Genomic DNA, 18,095 nt, shown 5'->3' with positions numbered 1-18,095 from the left:
TATAGGGTCACTATGAGTCGGAATCAACTCAGTGGCAACGGCTTTTTGTTTTTTTTTTTTAATGCCAGTTGGAGCCCTGTGGCACAGTGATTAAGAGCTTCTGCTGCTAACCAAAAGGTCAAATCCACCAGCCACTCCTGGGAAACCCTATGGGGCAGTTCTGTTCTGTCCTATAGGGTCACTGTGAGTCAGAATCTACTCTACAGCAACGGTTATGTGCCAGACACTGTGCTCAGTGCTAGGCATAATGGAGATAAATAGGTGGGGAGCTCTTGTGTACCCTCTTGGCTGTGATCCTAAGGGTAAACCACCATTGGTCATTCTGGAAATCTTCATTGAAGGGTAAAGTGCTGAGGATTGTGCAAATACAAAAGCATACACAGGACTCTTGGTTACTAGCCTTGTCTTTGCAGAACTTTTAAAACCTGTGCTCTTTAGAATGTCTTTGGGCCCTACAGTCCTTCATCCCCACTTGGTATGTTGCCTGGCATCAGGCTCACCTTCCCAGTTACTTTTTATTCACAGGGATGCTATAGCTGGGAAGTGGCAAAATTCTCACCTCCCTTTTCATGTGGTCAGAGTCTCATGGTTTTTTTGTTTTTGTTTTTGTCTTCCTTTAGACTGGGAACAGCTGACTTTTCTGTGGTTTGTTGGGGGCTTGTGTTTTGTCAGCCTCTCTACTTTCATGTGCCTGATGCAATTTAAATCCTAACAACACTAAAACCTTTTCATTAGAGCTTGTTAGTGTGGACTTTTGTAGGGAGAAAAATGCCAGGGGTGTGAAGGTAGGAGCCCATGAATTTTCTGGTTTCTTGCTTGCATTTTTTCCTTTTGGTTCCTAAACACATAGCTGTATCTATTAGGACCCTCACCCTAATTAAAAGCTCAAGGCACAGTCATCACAGTAATTAATTGTCTTCCGTATCTCACAGGCACTTAATGATGCCAAGCGGGAGCTTCGCTTTCTTTTGGTTTATCTTCATGGCGATGATCACCAGGACTCTGATGAGTTTTGCCGGTAAGCGGAGTGATCCTTTTCTTCCTTTTTTCAGACCTTATCTGCTGATAGTTTGTAGTCAGCAAGTTCTCATGTGCTTTTCATCCCTCTACGCAGCAACACACTCTGTGCACCCGAAGTTATTTCACTCATTAACACTAGGATGCTCTTCTGGGCATGCTCCACAAACAAACCTGAGGGATACAGGGGTAAGTTTTGTTTCTTTTGCTTCGTTGAGATTGTTGGATATCTTTGGAATGGTTTTGAAAGACATGCCATTTATTGCACGACTGTTTAGTGGTAGATGCAGTGCTAGTCGCTATTTATACATTATCTCATTTGATCTTCATCAGTTCTAAGAGATAGGACTTAATGGTTTAGGAAGCAGGCTCAGAGCTTTTAAGCCATTGACCCGAGATTACAGCAAGTTTTGGAGCGAGCACAGGTGTATCTGACTCCAAAGCTCATTCTTTACAGTTAACCATTGCCAGAGTCTGTTTTATTTTTAAAAACACCTAGTCCTGGCCAACAGCTTGCCTTTCATCTTGATGGGTTTTTTACTGAAGAGTTTGTTCTCTTCATCAGCAATTCTAACAGAGCTTCTTGCACAATGAGTTTGTTGTTTGAGTACCTTGAGTGCTAATATGAACTGAGAAAGTTCAGATCCTAGCTGACAGTAACTCTTAACTGGAGGTAGGTATTTTTAGAAGTCAATATAAGATATAAAGGCATCCAGTGAAGAAAAATGTCACTTTGCAGCTACTATTCTTCAGCCTTTGAGTGTATCCTAGCATGCCAGGCACTCTGCAGACCCTGGGAATCCAAGGTGAACAGACGTTTTTCCTACATCCTATAATGTGAATCTTCACTCCTAATTTTTTTAACATCTGATTAGTTCCTACAGCATGTGTTTTGCCATTCTAACACGGCTTTGGGTGGGGGTAGAGAGAAGGAAACCAAGGATGTTTTTCATAGAAGCTTTTGAAAAAAAGCTCTTAAACCATAAGAAAAACAGATAAAAGTACGTTATGATAAAATCTTGGTTATTTGGAAACTAACTTTCTAGATTCCTGAGGAGCAGAAAAGCTAAACAGTTTTGGGGAGGGAGGGAAGACATGAGAAAAGGGTAAAGAAAGGGATTAGGCAAGAGAAGAAGGATGGTAGAGATGAGCACCAGTAGCATCAGGCTGAGACTTCCCCACGCAGGGAAAAAGTATGCTAAGCAGTAGTCAGATGCTTTATACATCTTTTTCCTACCATCAAGTAGACATTGTCCCAGAATTTTGCAGCTTTCCCCAGCATCATCATTGCAAACAAAAAGCCTGTCCTATTCAGTCATCACTTGGGGATACAGACACAAATATATAACAAAAATGATTAAGAAACTAGGAGGAAAAAAAGATAGGCAGAGAATAAATGACCCCTCCTTCTTTCCCAACTGGGATTAAAGCATTTCTCTCTTGCTCGCTGTGGAGAGGTTAAGGGTTAATCTGATTTATCCCCAAGTCGTGCCCTTGATCTGTTGGGTCTTCTTTCTGTCAGTATCCCAGGCTTTGCGAGAGAACACATATCCATTCCTGGCCATGATTATGCTAAAGGATCGGAGAATGACTGTGGTGGGACGGTTAGAAGGCCTCATTCAACCTGATGACCTCATTAACCAACTGACATTTATCATGGATGCGAACCAGACTTACTTGGTGTCAGAACGCCTAGAAAGGTACAAGTTAGTTCCTTTTGAGAACTCAGAGACCAGCTGTAGAGTTGAGTGGCTTACCTGTGCTTCACAAATACTGACTTCTTTCCTGTCTTAGGCAACTTTAAAAGCCTTGCCCATTTAGTATTAAAATATTGATGTAAATAATTATACTTTAGATAATCTGTTCTTAGAGATATGATTCAAAATAGAGACAATAAGGAACTTAAATGTAGAAAATGGGGAGTGGTGATAACTCCCCCCACCATTATTACATGAGTAATGTACATGAATTGTGGAAAAACCACAAAAAAAATTAAAAATCCATAATCCTAACCACAACTTTTGACATTCCATGGTATATTGTCTTTTAATTTTAATATTTTATAGACATACAAACGCATACACACCTGTATATGCATGTATATTTTTTGGCAAAATTGGCATAATACTATCTTATAAACCCTTTTCATACAATAATAATGATAAAGCATTTTCCCTCATTATTAAATATTATCCTGCCATGTGGTTTTTAATTGTTGCATAGCATTCCATTATCTAAATACACTGTAAGTTAACCAGACTGCTGTTGTTGGACTTTTAGATTGTTTTCAGTTTTTTACTATTGTAAATAGCATCAATGGAAATAATTTTTTACAATTTGTGATATTTACTTAAATTTAAATTCCTGGAAGTATAATTTCTGGGTCAGACAATATAAATGTGTTTAAGTCTTTTGATATATAATGCTAAAATGTTCTCAAGACAGTTATATTTTATGCTAAGTTTTTAATAACATGGGAAAATGCTTGTTATATGTTATAAAAATGCAGGATATAAACTCTATAAATATATTATGGTTTTAACCATATAAAAATGTGTAGGAGAGGAAGCTTTCTGGGATGATGGATATGTTCTCTATTTCTTGATTGGAATGGTGGTTACATTTGTCAGAGTTCATTGAATAGAATAAATTTTTTAAAATTCATTGAATTGTGCATTTAAGATCTGTGCATTTCACTGCATGTGTATTTTACTTAATTTTAAAACGAAAAAATATAGTAAAGAATGTTTATCTACTGAAGCAGTCTTATTGGCTAGGGTGTTGTTCCTCCTAAAAGAAAAAGAACCGTAGGAGCGAAAATAGTAAATACACCAAAATGTTACAAAGTTTTATCTTTGATTAGTGGAACTGTGATAACATATATGTCTGCATTTTTCAGATCTTCTACTGTGTGCATGTGTGTGTGTGTGTGTATGTGTGTGTGGTTTTTTTAGTTTTATGAAAACACAGTACCAAAATGCAGTAACCCAAAAGGGTATTTACCTGTAAAGTATAATCTTACTGATCTTTTCATAGCGATAATACTGCGTTACTTTTGTTATAATTGGGGGAAAAAAAGATAAGTTTTTATGTTAAAAGTTAAAAAGGAAGGGAAAAGTTTGCCTTTCTTTTTCTACTAAATTAAACTGAGAAACAAGATGACTCATTTAGATTCTGCCTTACTCTGCTTTTGAAATCCCTTATGGTAGTGTGAAATAGTCATCTGCCAAGATTATTATTTTTACACCCCCCCAAAAAAATTTTTTGATATAAGAAAACACAGAGCTCTGTAAGATTGCTGCTTTCCTTCTATGCTTTTGATCTGCCCACAGGGAAGAAAGAAACCAGACCCAGGTACTGAGACAGCAGCAGGATGAGGCATATCTGGCTTCTCTCAGAGCTGACCAGGAGAAAGAAAGAAAGAAACGGGAGGAGCGGGAACGCAAGCGACGGAAGGAAGAGGAGGTGCAGCAGCAAAAGCTGGCAGAGGAGAGACGGCGACGGGTAACGGACCTTGTCTTGACACCTTGTAATCTGCAGCCTGCAGGAATTCTGCCATCTTGGTCTTTTCTTAAGTGTGAAAGGAAAAATAAAAAACTAGAAGAATATGAGTCATTTAAAATGTCTTTACCATTTTTATATTTTCTACATTTTCACAAAAAGAAAAAATTGTTTAGAAAAAAATAAAACTGAGTAAAAGACAGAATGGCTCCATTCTGTGAACAGTAAGTATAGTAAATAATCAGTTCAAAATGCTGTTAATTCACAGCAGTAGTTTTAAAATATTCACTCTTAGTACCAGTGTGGGCTAATTTGGCATTTCATTAATGATCTTATTTTATTATGTAATACTACTTGATGATAGCAAATGTCTTTTAGCCATTCCCTTTTTTTTCAAATAGTAAAATACCTAAACATAGCCAATAAGTAATACATATGATGCAGTAATGCTTTGAACAAGGTTGTTTCTGACTCTTGCCAAGAAGTTTTTCTTACGGTGATTAGTCATTACTTTTTATTCTGACTGCGTGACAAACCTACTTGGTTGTTGTATTTCTTGTTTCCTGTTTCCCTGCTGGAGCCATAGCCTCACCTTTGCTTTGTGTCTCTACAGAATTTACAAGAGGAAAAGGAAAAGAAGTTGGAGTGCCTGCCTCCTGAGCCTTCCCCTGATGACCCTGAAAGTGTCAAGATCATTTTTAAATTACCCAATGATTCTCGAGTAGAGAGACGATTCCACTTTTCACAGTCTCTAACAGTAAGGGCCCCCTAAGTTGTGTGAACTGTATGTAGAGTCCAGGCTGTGGATTTGGAGACTTTTACAGACTCTCGGGAGTGTTGTTGGTGTTTCTGCTGCCCTGATGAACAGGGAAGGAACAGAAAGACAGACAGACAGATAGATAAACGATGTCAGTGGACACAGGAGGAATGTAGTGAACTGTTATAGATTCCTTCAGTTGTTGCTACCAACTCAAATCAATTATTAAGGTTTTCTTTCATCCATCATAATGTTTGAACTCTGCACAAGACTTGTGTGTTTGAGGGTGAGAGAGTCTTCCGTGCTGCTCTTCTTGCACTGGCTTTAGAATCCCACCAAAACCCCTTGCTCTATAGAGAAAACTCTGCCTCCAGTGACCTAGAAGCACCTGAATTACACACCTGTATATCAGGGCACGTGCAGTTTGGATGCAGTTGCAATCATTTCTCTCCCTTTCTACCCATGGTCACTTCTTGAGGCTACCGTACATATTTGGTATCCATAAAAAAAAACCAAACTAGTGGTCACTGAGTCAGTTCTGACTCATGTAGACCCAGTGTATTGCAGAGTAGAACTGTGCTGTGACCTTTCAGAAGCAGATCACCAGGCCTGTCTTCCAACGCCCTCTAGGTGGGTGCAAACCACCAACTTTTTGGTTAGTTGTTGAGCACTTAACTGTTTGCGCCCCCTAGGGACTCATTGCTATCCATAGGTAAACAGTATTTTGTTTTTCCATAGTCTTCTCCTTTCTCTTAAAAGGAATGGAAAGTAGTCAAAAGCAAAGAGTCTGAGCCTCACAGAATGAGAGTCAAATTCTAATTCTTCCAAGGCTACCAGATATGTTTTCTTGATCACTTTACTTAATCCAGTAGCTTCGATTTCCTCATAAACAAAAGAAAGTTTTTGTTTATATTGTGAGTTGGTAAGCTACCTTCCCAAATTTACAGCTGTAGTAGATTCTGCTATTTCCCTGATCATCCGAGATAATCAAGAGTAAATTGTGTAATAAAAATGAAGATGTACTATAGTCTTGTAAGGCTGGGTAGTACATTCTTTGATTCTCCTTATTTAACTGAAGAACATAAAACATTAACTCACTAGTTAAAAATCTTTTACAATGCCTCAGATTTCCCATCTGTGAAATGGACAGATAACCTGCCCTCTAATAACTTTAAACTGAAGATAAGTGTCTGTGAGGCTCTGTGCTAGGTACAGTAGGGATTATGCAGATGAATAAGACATAGTTCTGGCCAGTAGGGAATGTAAGACTCAAAAGATCTAACCCAGAGTACAGGGTTATGTGGCATCCTGGTGACAGAAAAGCAAATAGCTTTCTCATTTCATTTGTTTATCTCTTCATTTATGAATTATTTATATTGGAGGGGTACTCACATCTCAAATTTTGGATTTTTTTTTTTAATTGGGATAACAAGAATGTGCCTCACACAGCACCTACATGTAGTAGGTGGTCATTAAATGTTAATCCCCTTCCATAGAATCCACATGGAAACCAGTGGTTAGAAAAGCCTGCTGTGACCACTGGTTTGCATAAGGATTCTAGCCTGCAGCCATGTTTATTAGCAATTTCACTGTCCTCGTTTTGGGGTATAGCCACAGGCGCCTGAGTTTTATGGAACTTCTACATCCAAAGCTCCCATAGGTAAAAATATATGTGAAAATGTAACTAAAATTTACTCTCCTGAGAGTTTTTGAGGAGAAATCTAGTTTAATTGTGGAACAGAATGGGTTTGTGGCCAGAAGAAGCCTTTTGTTAACTGTTTAATTGTTTAAAAAAAGACCTGAGACTGAGAGAAGTGTTTGATCATAAACAAGACCAGGCTCAGAGATGTCAGCGAAGTGTGAAGGAGGAGTAGTGTAGTGGCAGAGCTGGCCTTTACTACTCGTAGAGATCATAACATAACCAAATAATGTACAGTTCTTCAGTGCTCTTATCTTACTGTGTACTCTCCCCGCTGTAAATTATCCTAAGGGGTGAATGTACAATGAAACGTTCAATTTGCAGATGCTAGTCGGCTCTTGATAGTGGTGAAATGCTAAAACAAAAAACGATAAACTGTAGGAAAATCTCCAGGTTTTATGAGTGAGCAGGAATGTGGCAGCTGACTTTCTTTTGAATGAGTGCGTAGGAGAGAGGATCCAAATACTATTCATTTTTCTATCTATTACAAACCAAAAAGAACCTCTGGGGGTATGTAATCCATTAGCTTGAGATATCAACCCATTGTCAATGGCAAACGAAAAATGCCAGCTTTGAATGTTGGATATTCTCTAGCAATAATTGAAACAGAAAATATTATTTCATCCTTATATAAAATCTGCGTTAGGTTTGTGCCAAGAATACTTCGTGTGAGTCAGATTGGTGCATCTGAAGAAAAGAAAAGTGAACATCATGAAAATTACAAAGAGTCAGAGAAAATGATTGAGGCTGATAGGAGACTGAAATATGAGAAGTTTACAAAATCATGGATTAGATTAAAAGAACATGAATTTACTCCCTAAATTCTAGAGTTGTAGCCCCTTAAAATCTCTAAAGAGGTAAGTTTAAGACAAAGGAAGGACAGCATCACACAGAGGGGAAGAAACTTAGAGAACCCATCCCATCATTCTGAAAGATGGACCAAAAAGAAAATAGAAATCGCTTCCCACGAAAGAGAAGGATAAAAGCTTGCGTAACGTTTCCTAATCTTGGAGTTGGCCAGAAAGAGGTGAGCAGTGCCCTTCACAACACATCCCTTAGAGTCTTTGTCAGAAACAGATTGCTTGATGGAAAAGCCATAGAGAGGATCCAGTGCCTTGCTCTTTGTGTGTGGCACAGGACAGAGGCAGGGAAATGTGGGCTGGCCTATCAGCATTTTAAGTATTAACAGTGTGAGTTCTCCATACCTTGTCAGAGCCAGGGCATGGTGAGGAGGACATTCCCATTGAGGGGCAGTTCATGTGAAGGGTGTCAGAGCTCAGTAAGGTTAACGAGGGTTTCGAAATGTGGGGGCAGCCCAGTGCAGGGAAGCCATAGCCCCAGTGGTGCAGTGTCACTTGGTGTCAAAGCCAGAGCAGGATGAGGAAGGTATATATAGGAAGGTGGGGCCTATATGGGGAGGGGGCTGAACTCATGGTTTTCAATGTAGCTATGTATGGATATTTAGATTTGTGTTATATGTGTGTGTGTGTGTGTGTGTGTGTGTGTGTGTGTGTGTATGTGTGTGTGTACATGTGCACTTAACACATATATGCAAGTACACATATTCCCTATCTGTTCAAAGAGAGTGCCTGGGAGCGGCAACACCCCAATAGCAGTGAGCATACCTAGCACCCACATCTTTGGCTCTAAATTCCACTGTCCACTAAGAAGATCCCAGGGGACTTGTTGAAGAAATGACCAATGCAGGGCTGGTGCAGGGAAAATAGGAGTCTAGAGCATCTTGTGCTAGAAAGCAAGGAAGTGCTCAAAGAATGATGGGGACATGTCAGAAAGACACAGAAGTCAGCTTCAATGGGTTCCATCTGGAACTATTTGAACATTAAAATAAATAATGATTTATAACATCATAACCCATCAAATAAAATAGGAAACCATGAATCTATATTGATAAAAAGTAAAGGAATAAATTGAAAGTTTGAGGAAGAAAACTTTCCATAGTTTTAAAGCATTTCCCCATAAAATATTAATTAATTACAAAGGGAAGAAAAGAGTAACTTACAGTGGAGAAGCCTGGCAGACTCCATCACAGTCAGTTGATCAAAGTAAACATCATAGGTACTGAGACAAGTGGAAATTGTGCTCCACCTGAATAGGGTGCGATGGGTAGAACACAGCATCACTTCGGTGATATTCCTGCCAAAAATGCCTACCCTGAATCTACAAACTGAGGGATATTCTACAAAATAAGTGTCGAGGTCATGAAAGTTGAGGAAAGATTGAGGATTTGTTCCAGACTAAGAGGAGACTAAAGACACATGGCAACTAAATGCAACACATGATTCTAAACTGGATCCTTGTACAGTTGGCAAAATTTGAATGGTGTCTTATATAATGGCAATAGTGGATTAGTGTTAATTTCCTGATTTTGAGGGTTGTATTTTGGTTATCTGGGGATTGTCCTTGTTTGTAAGACATACATCCTCAGGTATTCTGGGATGATGGAATATCAGAATAGCAACTCACTCTGATTTGAGGAAAAAATTCTGTCATATACTTCCAACTTTTCTGTAACTTTTTGATTATTTCCAAGTAAAAAATATTTTAGCTTTATATCAAAGTTGTCAAAGAAGAAACAGTTGAATTAATTGAGGGTAGAATGAGCATTGGGCCTATGTAATCTGTTTTAAAAGGGTGCCCTACATATTTGGTCTGTGAAATGGGAATACCCAGAAGTAGAATTCTAATGTAACGTGATGACTTTATATGCTGGCGTCATCCCTGAGGAGAACTGGGGGGCATTTTGACTTCTTAGTCATGTGTATCTATATTATAGTCTTTTTCTCACTGCCCTTCGTTTTCTACATGACCTCTGCAGGTAATCCATGACTTCTTATTCTCCTTGAAAGAAAGTCCTGAAAAGTTTCAGATCGAAGCCAACTTCCCCCGACGGGTGCTGCCCTGTGTCCCCTCAGAGGAGTGGCCCAATCCCCCTACACTGCAGGAGGCCGGACTCAGCCACACAGAAGTTCTCTTTGTTCAGGACCTAACAGACGAATGACACTTTTTCTTCCTCTCCCCTCCCACCCCAATCCCTAAAAGAAATGGAAAAAACAAAACAAAAAAAGAGAGAGAAAAGTTCATATTATTATTATTATAATAATACAATATTTTTTTTAAAAGACTGCTGCATCCTAAGGAAGGATCAGAAACCATGCTGCCTGCAAGACTCACAGCCTGTGTGTGTGGAGAGAGGTTAGCAACGAACAGACCTGCTCGGCAAGCCCCCTTCCCTCCTGTCTCTGCATCACGCACCTGCCACCAAAAGGAGACTCTTCACCTGCCACCCACATTGTCACGACTGGGGAAGGGGACATTCCCACCAGTTTTCATTCATTCTTGTGTTTATGGAAAATAAAAATGAAAAACCTGCATGAACCAGCTACTGCAGCAACTCCTGAGGACTTGCTTCTGCTTCTGGAGAAGAAAGGAAGAGAAGGGACAAAACAAGGGTGTTCCTTGAACTTCTCACAATTTATGAGTAACTTTGAATTTTTTTGTGTTACTTTATAATGACCAAAGGAATGAGGCTGACACAGGTGTTTTTGTTTTTCCCTTTATTTGATAAAGAGTCAGTTCTTAAACCCATGAGTTCATACCCCCGGCTCCTTGGCCCCCAGGAGTGTAATAAAGGTGCCTGGGCTGGTTTGTGCTTATTTCTGCCATTGTCCCTCTCAAGTTCCCAGAGAGGCCATTCTTTTTGGTCCAAGTCTTGCTGTCCTTGCTTGCCATTGATGTACTCAACTTGGGCAGTGGGAAGAAATGTCCTGTAGCCCCACAAAGGCTACATCTGTACATATACACCCATCTATGTGGTGTGACCTCCGTGTATACTCACCTAGACACACAGCTGCAGCTTTTCCTTGGGATCTGTACCAGGTAGTTATTACGGGGTCTGAACCAAAGGATAGCAGCTCTCCATTCCTCTTCTGACATGTGCATGCTCCTCCTCCCAGCCGTCAGCTCTCCTGAATTGCCAAGCTGGGCGCCTTTCCCAAGGACCAGCAGAGCCTGTGGTGGAGCCAGCAGAGCCAGGGGAGAGTGTCCTGCTTGTGTCAGTGCAAGTGTGTGTGTGTGTAAATGTGTATGAGTTTTTTGTTTTTATTTTCCCCTTTAAGGATAGAAAGAACCAGCAGCCTTGAAGGGAGCTGTGACAGGGCTCCCAGCCTGTGTAAACTATTGGAAGGCACGTTTCAGCTTCTGATGTAGCCACCTGCTGGAGGCAGTTTTTATCCTCTCCCTCTATTGCTGTGTTGAAGTAATAGGGCTTTTTAACCTCTGGACGTCTCACGTGTGGTTGAGTTTATGGTAATGAGTACATGGGTCAGGCCATGTATTAACAGATGCCAGTGTGAGCTGACAAGTATTACAGAGTGTTCTCTAGCTAGACTGGTGCAGACCGGTTGTAACACTGCAACCTACAGACGTTACTGTAGTTCCTAGAACGCCATGAGACCAAGATGTGCTGATTGAGGTAAGCATAACTTGTTAGATTTGCAGTCTCCAAAGGCTTTCTGTCTTGTGTAATGGAAACCTAAGAACAGCTCTTTTAAGTAGCAGTCATGTGCAGCCCTCAGTTGGGTTAAATACCATGGGCCAGGGTGAGGAGTTTCAGGGCATCACCTGGAGAGCTGGAGAATACCCCAGTGGTCTTGGCACAGGTGTCCAGCACACAATCTCTAGGGAAATTGATGTCTGCTCTTGGCTGCCTATTCTTCCTCTCTGCTTCCTGCTGTCCCTAGGCCAGATGAATGGGAAGTTGCTGTCAGACTATTGTCATAAGATGTATCTGGAGTGACTGACAGGATAAACTGTTCCCCACTCAGCCCTCTGTGAAGTCTGCTTCACGCTGACAACCATGCAAAGAGGAATTTTTCCACTCAACTCGGAGCCTGCCTCCCTGTCGGGAGTTCCCAGCTGTTTCCCTGATAGTGCACAGGAGGGAAATAAGGACCTTCATTCTTGTTCTCTTCAAAGGCTGGGTGTTCTTTATCAGCATCTTGCCCACACGTCTTTGGGGAAGTTGTGTTTTTCCCCCCTTAATCGATCTGCATTTTATTTTATAATGTGCACTTTATGTCTCTTGCCTTTTGGTAACAGTTGTTCAGTGAAGGAGATCAGATGTCAGAGTACTAAGAAAAGTCTCTGCTCGTGTCAGTATAGCTCTTGGGACGGCCTACCCACTTACTTTAGGTCTCAAGAGGCTTCACCTGAAGCTTACGCCCCTTCCAAGCCCCTTTTGAAACAGCCCTGCTTTACCCAGACCCCACTCCTGCCTTCTTGCTGACCCTAGTGCTGCTGCCTACGTGCTGTCTCCTTTCCTCCCACGGGAAAGATGGCTGCATATTTGTCACTTAATGCCAGTACAATCTGTAAACTCCCAGGGCCCTCTGGGAGAGCGAGGGGACCTGCACAGGAGGAAACACTGAGGAGCTGGTGGTCTGTGAGCGTTTGCTCTTGTTTCCAAATTGCCTCTGAGATATTTCAGCTGTTCAGTTTTGTTCTGCACTCCCAAGACTGAAGTTGTAGATTCTGCTGCAGAACCATGGAAAATAACCAAGCAAAGACACCCTGTTGGAGTCAGGTGAATTTTTGCAGCCTCAGTGGGGCCCTTCTGGTATTTTTCTATGGAATTTCCTGCAGCAAATATTTCTTTCTCCTTGGTTGCCTCTGCTATGATATTTGGGTAAGAGAAGGCCAGAGGAGATATTTATCTCCTTAAAAAACTAAAACTGAAAAGAACCTGGGATCTTCAACTGAGCAGTCATTACAAAATTGCTAATGGTGCCAAGGCCGAGGAAAGAGTTTCAGAAAATGACTTTGGGAAGGAGTGATGACCCCCACTACCACCACCACCACCACCAAATGCAGAATCGGGAGAATTACCTGGTGCTTGAACAAGGAGCTCCACTTTACAACTGGTTTTTTTTAGGACTCGGGAGAAACGCAGCAACGGGAAATCCATCCACGAGGGATGCAGTGTCCCAACTCGTACTGCACCTGAATAGTTCTGTGATCATTTACGGAAGAAATCTAGTGTACTTTAAATTTTTTTCATAAAAGTTTACATTGTATTGTAGGTTAACATTAAATGTTTTATAACAAAAAATGTAACAAGCTGTGGGTCTTTTCTGTCTAGGAGAGATGATATTTTTCTTTGTATGAAGGAAAAGGTAGAAAACAATGTGGGAGGGAACAAGGTATTGCATAGCCAAGAAGCAAGAGATAATCAAGAAACCAGTTAACTCATTGCCATGAAGTCAGTGCCAACTCATGGCAACCCCAAGTGTATCAGAGTTCCATAGGGTTTTCATTGGCTGATTTTTTTGCAAGTGGGTCACCAGGACTTTCTTCGAAGGCACCTCTGGGTGGATTTGAACCTCCAGCCTTTCAGTTAGCAGCCAAACGCGTTAACCATGTGCACCACCCAGGGACTTCAAATCAAGAAAAGCAAAGGAGTTAAAATGTGTTCCTGTAGAAAATGTCAATTTAGTCAGTGTGGTGTAATAGAGTTGACAGGTCTGGGTTCAAATTTGGGCTTTTGTCATTTGTCAACTTTGTGACCTCAGGCAAGGTTTTTAGCTTCCCTGAGCTTTAGTTTCCCCAACCATAAATGAAGGTAACGCTATCTGCCTTAGAATAGGTTTGTGGACTAAAATAAATATGTGTGAAGTACCTGACACAAGATAGGTATCATTAAGTGTGCTGCTCCCCACAGGGGAGTGTATTTTGAAGGAATGTTTTCTTGCAATAACAACTTAAGGGATGTGTCACTTTGCTGGAACAGACTTCTGTCTTTGTAAAGGAGTGAGTGGAGGAGAATCACTTATGATCTAACAGATCTGGACTATTGAAATTCCCTTTGTAGGGTATTCGCTCATGTTTTCATTTCTGAAAGGAATTTAAGCCGAAGTTCCCTGCCTGCCTTTCTCGTCCCCACTGTCTGTCCTTGTTCACAGAACTCATCCTGTGAGTTACAGTCTTGTCACCCTCAGAGTCTGCCCTGTTGCTTATCCAAAAAATATGTAAAGCCTTCTTCCTTTATGTGCATGTTAAGTCTAGTAGAGGCAGAACTCGACAGGACTGCCTTTTTTTGGGTGGGGGGGAGTGTCTCGAAAGTTTTCTGCCTTTGACTGGGTGCAGTCTTACCACTTCTCTATCACTGTCTGTTAGTGGAAAATAAATTGAGTTTTCCTTCTCTGACAAGTTTCCATCTTACACAGGTTCCAGCTTTCACAGGTGTTACTGTAAAAGGAGCCCTGGTGGTACGGTGGTTAAGCGCTTGGCTGCTAACCGGATGGTTAGCAGTTGAAACCCACCCGAGAGCTCCCTGGGAGAAAGACCTGGCAATCTGCTTCTATAATGTTTACAGCCTAGAAAAGTCTTTGGGGCAGTTCTACTTTATCACATAGGGTCTCTGTGAGTTGGAATCAACTCAGCAGCACCTAACAACAAATCTAGTAAATCTGCAAAGAAGAGTATGTTCACTGCTCTGCCAGAGCTCCTCACTTTAGGTCAGAATCCGCTGAAAATGAACGTTCCACAATTGATTGTGAAGCTTACATATAAAATATTTACCATCAATTAACTGGGTCAAGGAAGATTCAGACTCCAATGCCAGACACGCCTGGTCCAAATCGTGGCTCTAGCCATGGTTTTGACTTAGTCACGTCAACTCTGGGCTTCAGTTTCATCCTCTGTAAAATGGGGCTGGTTGTAGCATTGCTGTGAAGATTAAATGAAATTGCTGTTACAGAGTGCCTGGCACACAGTAGGTGTTCAGTTAAGTAATAGTTTCTGCTACTGTTGTCAAAACATGGTTTCTAGTTTACTGACTGCTAAAGATACACTCTAGATGTGGATAAGGGGAGGAAAAACAAAAAGGTGAGGATAGGTTTAGGCAATGCTTATTGGCAGATAGTGCCTGGTGCTTTTTCTTTCTTGAATCCCAACTCTCATTGCAGTTGGAACTCCATATGTACTTTTACCTGGATGAAGCCCTGAGTGCCTTCCTCATGCCTGTGAGCTCAGCTGCCCCAAGGTTCTGAGCCTCTCCTGCCTCCCACAGCCCTGCCCCTCCCCTCTCCTGTCTGTCCCTCTTGCCAATTCCTCAAATGAGACAAAAAAAAAAACTCGCTTGAACTCTGCATTTTCCCAGAAGATATCCTCTGCTTAAATTGAAACCTGGTTTTCCCTCGAAGTCACCACTTACTTCAAAAACCCCTAAAGCCGAGGTCATTCATTTTCCCACAAATCCTGGCACTCGAAAGTAGAAGTTTGCTTCTCTTCTGCCACTTTCATTCCCTGCCTTGCTTTTGAAGCACATGCCATCTGCTTGAACTACGCTATCCCATTCCCTAGGTCACTTCCCCAGACGCTAGCAACTGAGCGTATCTCCACCAGCAATCTAGATGACTCCCACATCTACAGACATGGGTTCCTAAAAATGATGCTCTTTGGGTGGCACAAATTGTTAAGTGTAGACTACTAACCGAAAGATTGACAGTTTGGACCCACCTAGAGGTGCTTTGGAAGAAGGGCCTGGCAATCTGCTTCTGAAAGGTCACAGCCATGAAAACCCTATGGAGTGCTGTTATAATCTGCACCACATGGGATTGCCATGAGTCAGAATCGACTGGACCACAACTGATTTGGTTGGTTTTTTGGTTCGTGATTTGACTCAGGTGGCAGCTGAGTATGGCAGAAAGAGGCTTTGGAATGAAATCTGAATTTAAAACTGCTCGGCCTCTTGTTAGCTATGTTAGGGCAAATTACTAACCTTTTCTAAACAGCACAGAAGTACATCCTTGCAATGTTGCGGTTTGGATTCAGTGAGCTGAGGGCTGTGAAGTGCCTAACATTGCTGGGTGGATGCTCAGCAAATGTTAGCTTCCTTTCCTCTGGCCCTCCCCCAGCAGTGGCATGCTTTGAACATGGCCTTCACTTGAAACTGCTTCACCCTCAAGGCCTCAGATGGAACCATTCCTTCTCTGACCACAGCCTTTCTCCAACTCCCACTGCCCCTACTCTGTCCTCAAAGCCTTTTTCCACTCCTCAGATCTCCCAACCAGAACCTTACCTGCTTCACTCCCCTCTCCACTATAAGCCAATACTGACTGCCACAGTTCCCAAAAGGAAACTCCACCATTTAATTTCTCTCTTGGTCCATAAGCTGCAGACTCCTAGTGCATATCACAGTAAACTGATGAGCCCTGGGTGTTGGTGTCCACTCCTTTCATCCTGCCTTAGGAAACGGCCCATGCCTTTCTACCCCACAGGGACTGGTCCAAGGTTTCCCCCTTTCTCAAATCACAGCCCACCTGCATCTTCCTCACTCTAATCTCATTAGAACGACAACCTACCTCCTAAGAAAACTGAGGTCTTGTCACAGAACTTTGTCATTGTCCTTTTTCAACTTAAAATTGCTCTATGATGTCTCCTTTGCCTTCTGTCTTGGCGGTATATTTTCTTTTAATCAAGATACTATCTTTTAATCAAGATTAACCTGGTAGCACAGTGGTTAAGAGCTTGGCTGCTAACGAAAAGTCAGCAGTTCAAATCTACCAGCCGCTCCTCAGAAACACTGTGGGGCAGTTCTCCTCTGTCTGATGGGTCACTATGAGTCTGAATCGACTCAACTGCAATGGGTTTGGTTTTTTGGTTTTATACTCCATGTAACCACCATCAACATCAAAGTTTCCATCACCCCAGAATGTTCCCTTGTACTTCTTTTCAGTCAATATCCCCTCAGAGGTAACTACCATTCTGACTTCTATCACAATAGAAGTCGTTCTTTCTGTTCTTAATATGAATGGATTCACTGTGTGTGTGTGTGTGTGTGTGTGTGTGTGTGTGGTTTTATAAATTGTTTTACTGATTCAAGTGTAATTCCTATTCATGGTAAGAAAATTAAGTAAGTGCAGAGAAGTAAAAAAAGAAAGGAAAAATCCATAATACTGCACTTCCCAGAGATGTCCTTTGTTAGTATTTTGGTGTATATCTTCTTGGACTTCTCCTTGCGTATAAAAACTCTTTTTTTTACAGAAATGGGATAAGATCAGGAGTGCTATATTATCTCAGTTTCACACATTCTTCTACATCCTTTTTAATGGCTGTACAGCATTTCACTGAATAGGATGTGCCATAAATGGATCAAACTCCTCTTGTGATATTTAGATTCTTTAAAATAAAAAGCAGATTGACAGAGATTCCTATAGCTAAATGTGCACATCAATGCTTGTTTTCTAGGTGAAAAAATCCTACAAGTGAATTTGAGTAAAAAAAGAATAGAAATTATATATGTATTTATATCTATATATACTATATTATATATATAGTGTTATCTCCAAATTGTAGTCCAGAAGTTACTTATATTACTGTCAGCAGTGTATGAGGATATGATGTCTCCCATCTTATGTCACCATCTCTAGAACCCTTACCAACAACTGTCCCCCTTTGAATGTCTTGAATCTATTTGTCTTCCATCTAAAAGTGCCTGACATCACCTCCCTTACAAAACCTTAATCTTGCTTTACCCACAAATCACCCCTTTGTCTTCTCTTCATGGCTACACTGTCTGCCAGGATAGTTTGCACAAAGAGCCTCTACTTCCTTCTTAACTTTCTGTAATTGAACTTTCATCTCCTCTGATCACCTCTTCTTACCATCACCTGGGACCTCCTAATTACCATTCTCATTGGCCTCTTACAAGACCTAGACCTTTCTGAATGTAAAAGTTCCCAGCTGGTGCCTGACACATAGGTGTTCCATCTGTGACCCCACCCCCACCCCCTCCCCCATCTCTGTTCCCATAGGTTGGGGGTCGGATTATGTGAGCTAGGTTAAAGAATCTCCACTTTGTCCTGAGGGCAATGGGGGGCCATCGAATAGCTTTAAGCAAGAGAGTCATCAAGTTTGAGTTTTAGATGATTCTGTCATGGGGAGACTGGATGGGGCCAGACAGTAGGCAGGGTCAAGAGATGAGAGATTACGGAGTCTTGGAGTACGGGAGGGTCATGGAGATGGAGAGAAGTTGCTGTGGATGTGACAACTATTTAGAAGGCACGTGACCAGACTTGGAGGCTGATTCGGTGTGGGAGGGAG

The 18,095-nt window shown here is 41.4% G+C and overlaps 1 protein-coding gene across 2 annotated transcripts in view; it reads left to right on the top strand.

Annotated features, from left to right (window-relative positions):
• FAF2 (Fas associated factor family member 2) overlaps positions 1 to 10,648 on the top strand; it is a 57,198-nt gene extending 46,550 nt beyond the window's left edge. Inside the window, exons 6-11 of one of the 2 annotated variants that reach the window (XR_002823142.1) lie at positions 933 to 1,018; positions 1,115 to 1,206; positions 2,540 to 2,717; positions 4,350 to 4,521; positions 5,132 to 8,001; positions 9,811 to 9,948. Coding sequence is in view for 1 of the 2 variants with exons in the window: in XM_004371168.1 (XP_004371225.1) it covers positions 933 to 1,018; positions 1,115 to 1,206; positions 2,540 to 2,717; positions 4,350 to 4,521; positions 5,132 to 5,275; positions 9,811 to 9,993 (855 nt within the window). In the remaining variant the exon portion in view is untranslated. Of the gene's footprint in view, positions 1 to 932; positions 1,019 to 1,114; positions 1,207 to 2,539; positions 2,718 to 4,349; positions 4,522 to 5,131; positions 8,002 to 9,810 lie in introns of both variants that reach the window. The other variant, XM_004371168.1, reaches the window with a different exon arrangement.
• The last annotated feature ends 7,447 nt before the right edge of the window (positions 10,649 to 18,095 follow it).

This window comes from Trichechus manatus, unplaced genomic scaffold (assembly GCF_000243295.1).
Source record: "Trichechus manatus latirostris isolate Lorelei unplaced genomic scaffold, TriManLat1.0 scaffold00011, whole genome shotgun sequence".
NCBI lineage: Eukaryota > Metazoa > Chordata > Mammalia > Sirenia > Trichechidae > Trichechus > Trichechus manatus.
The sequence above is the reverse complement of the archived record's forward strand: the minus strand, read 5'-3'. Positions and strand labels throughout refer to the sequence as shown.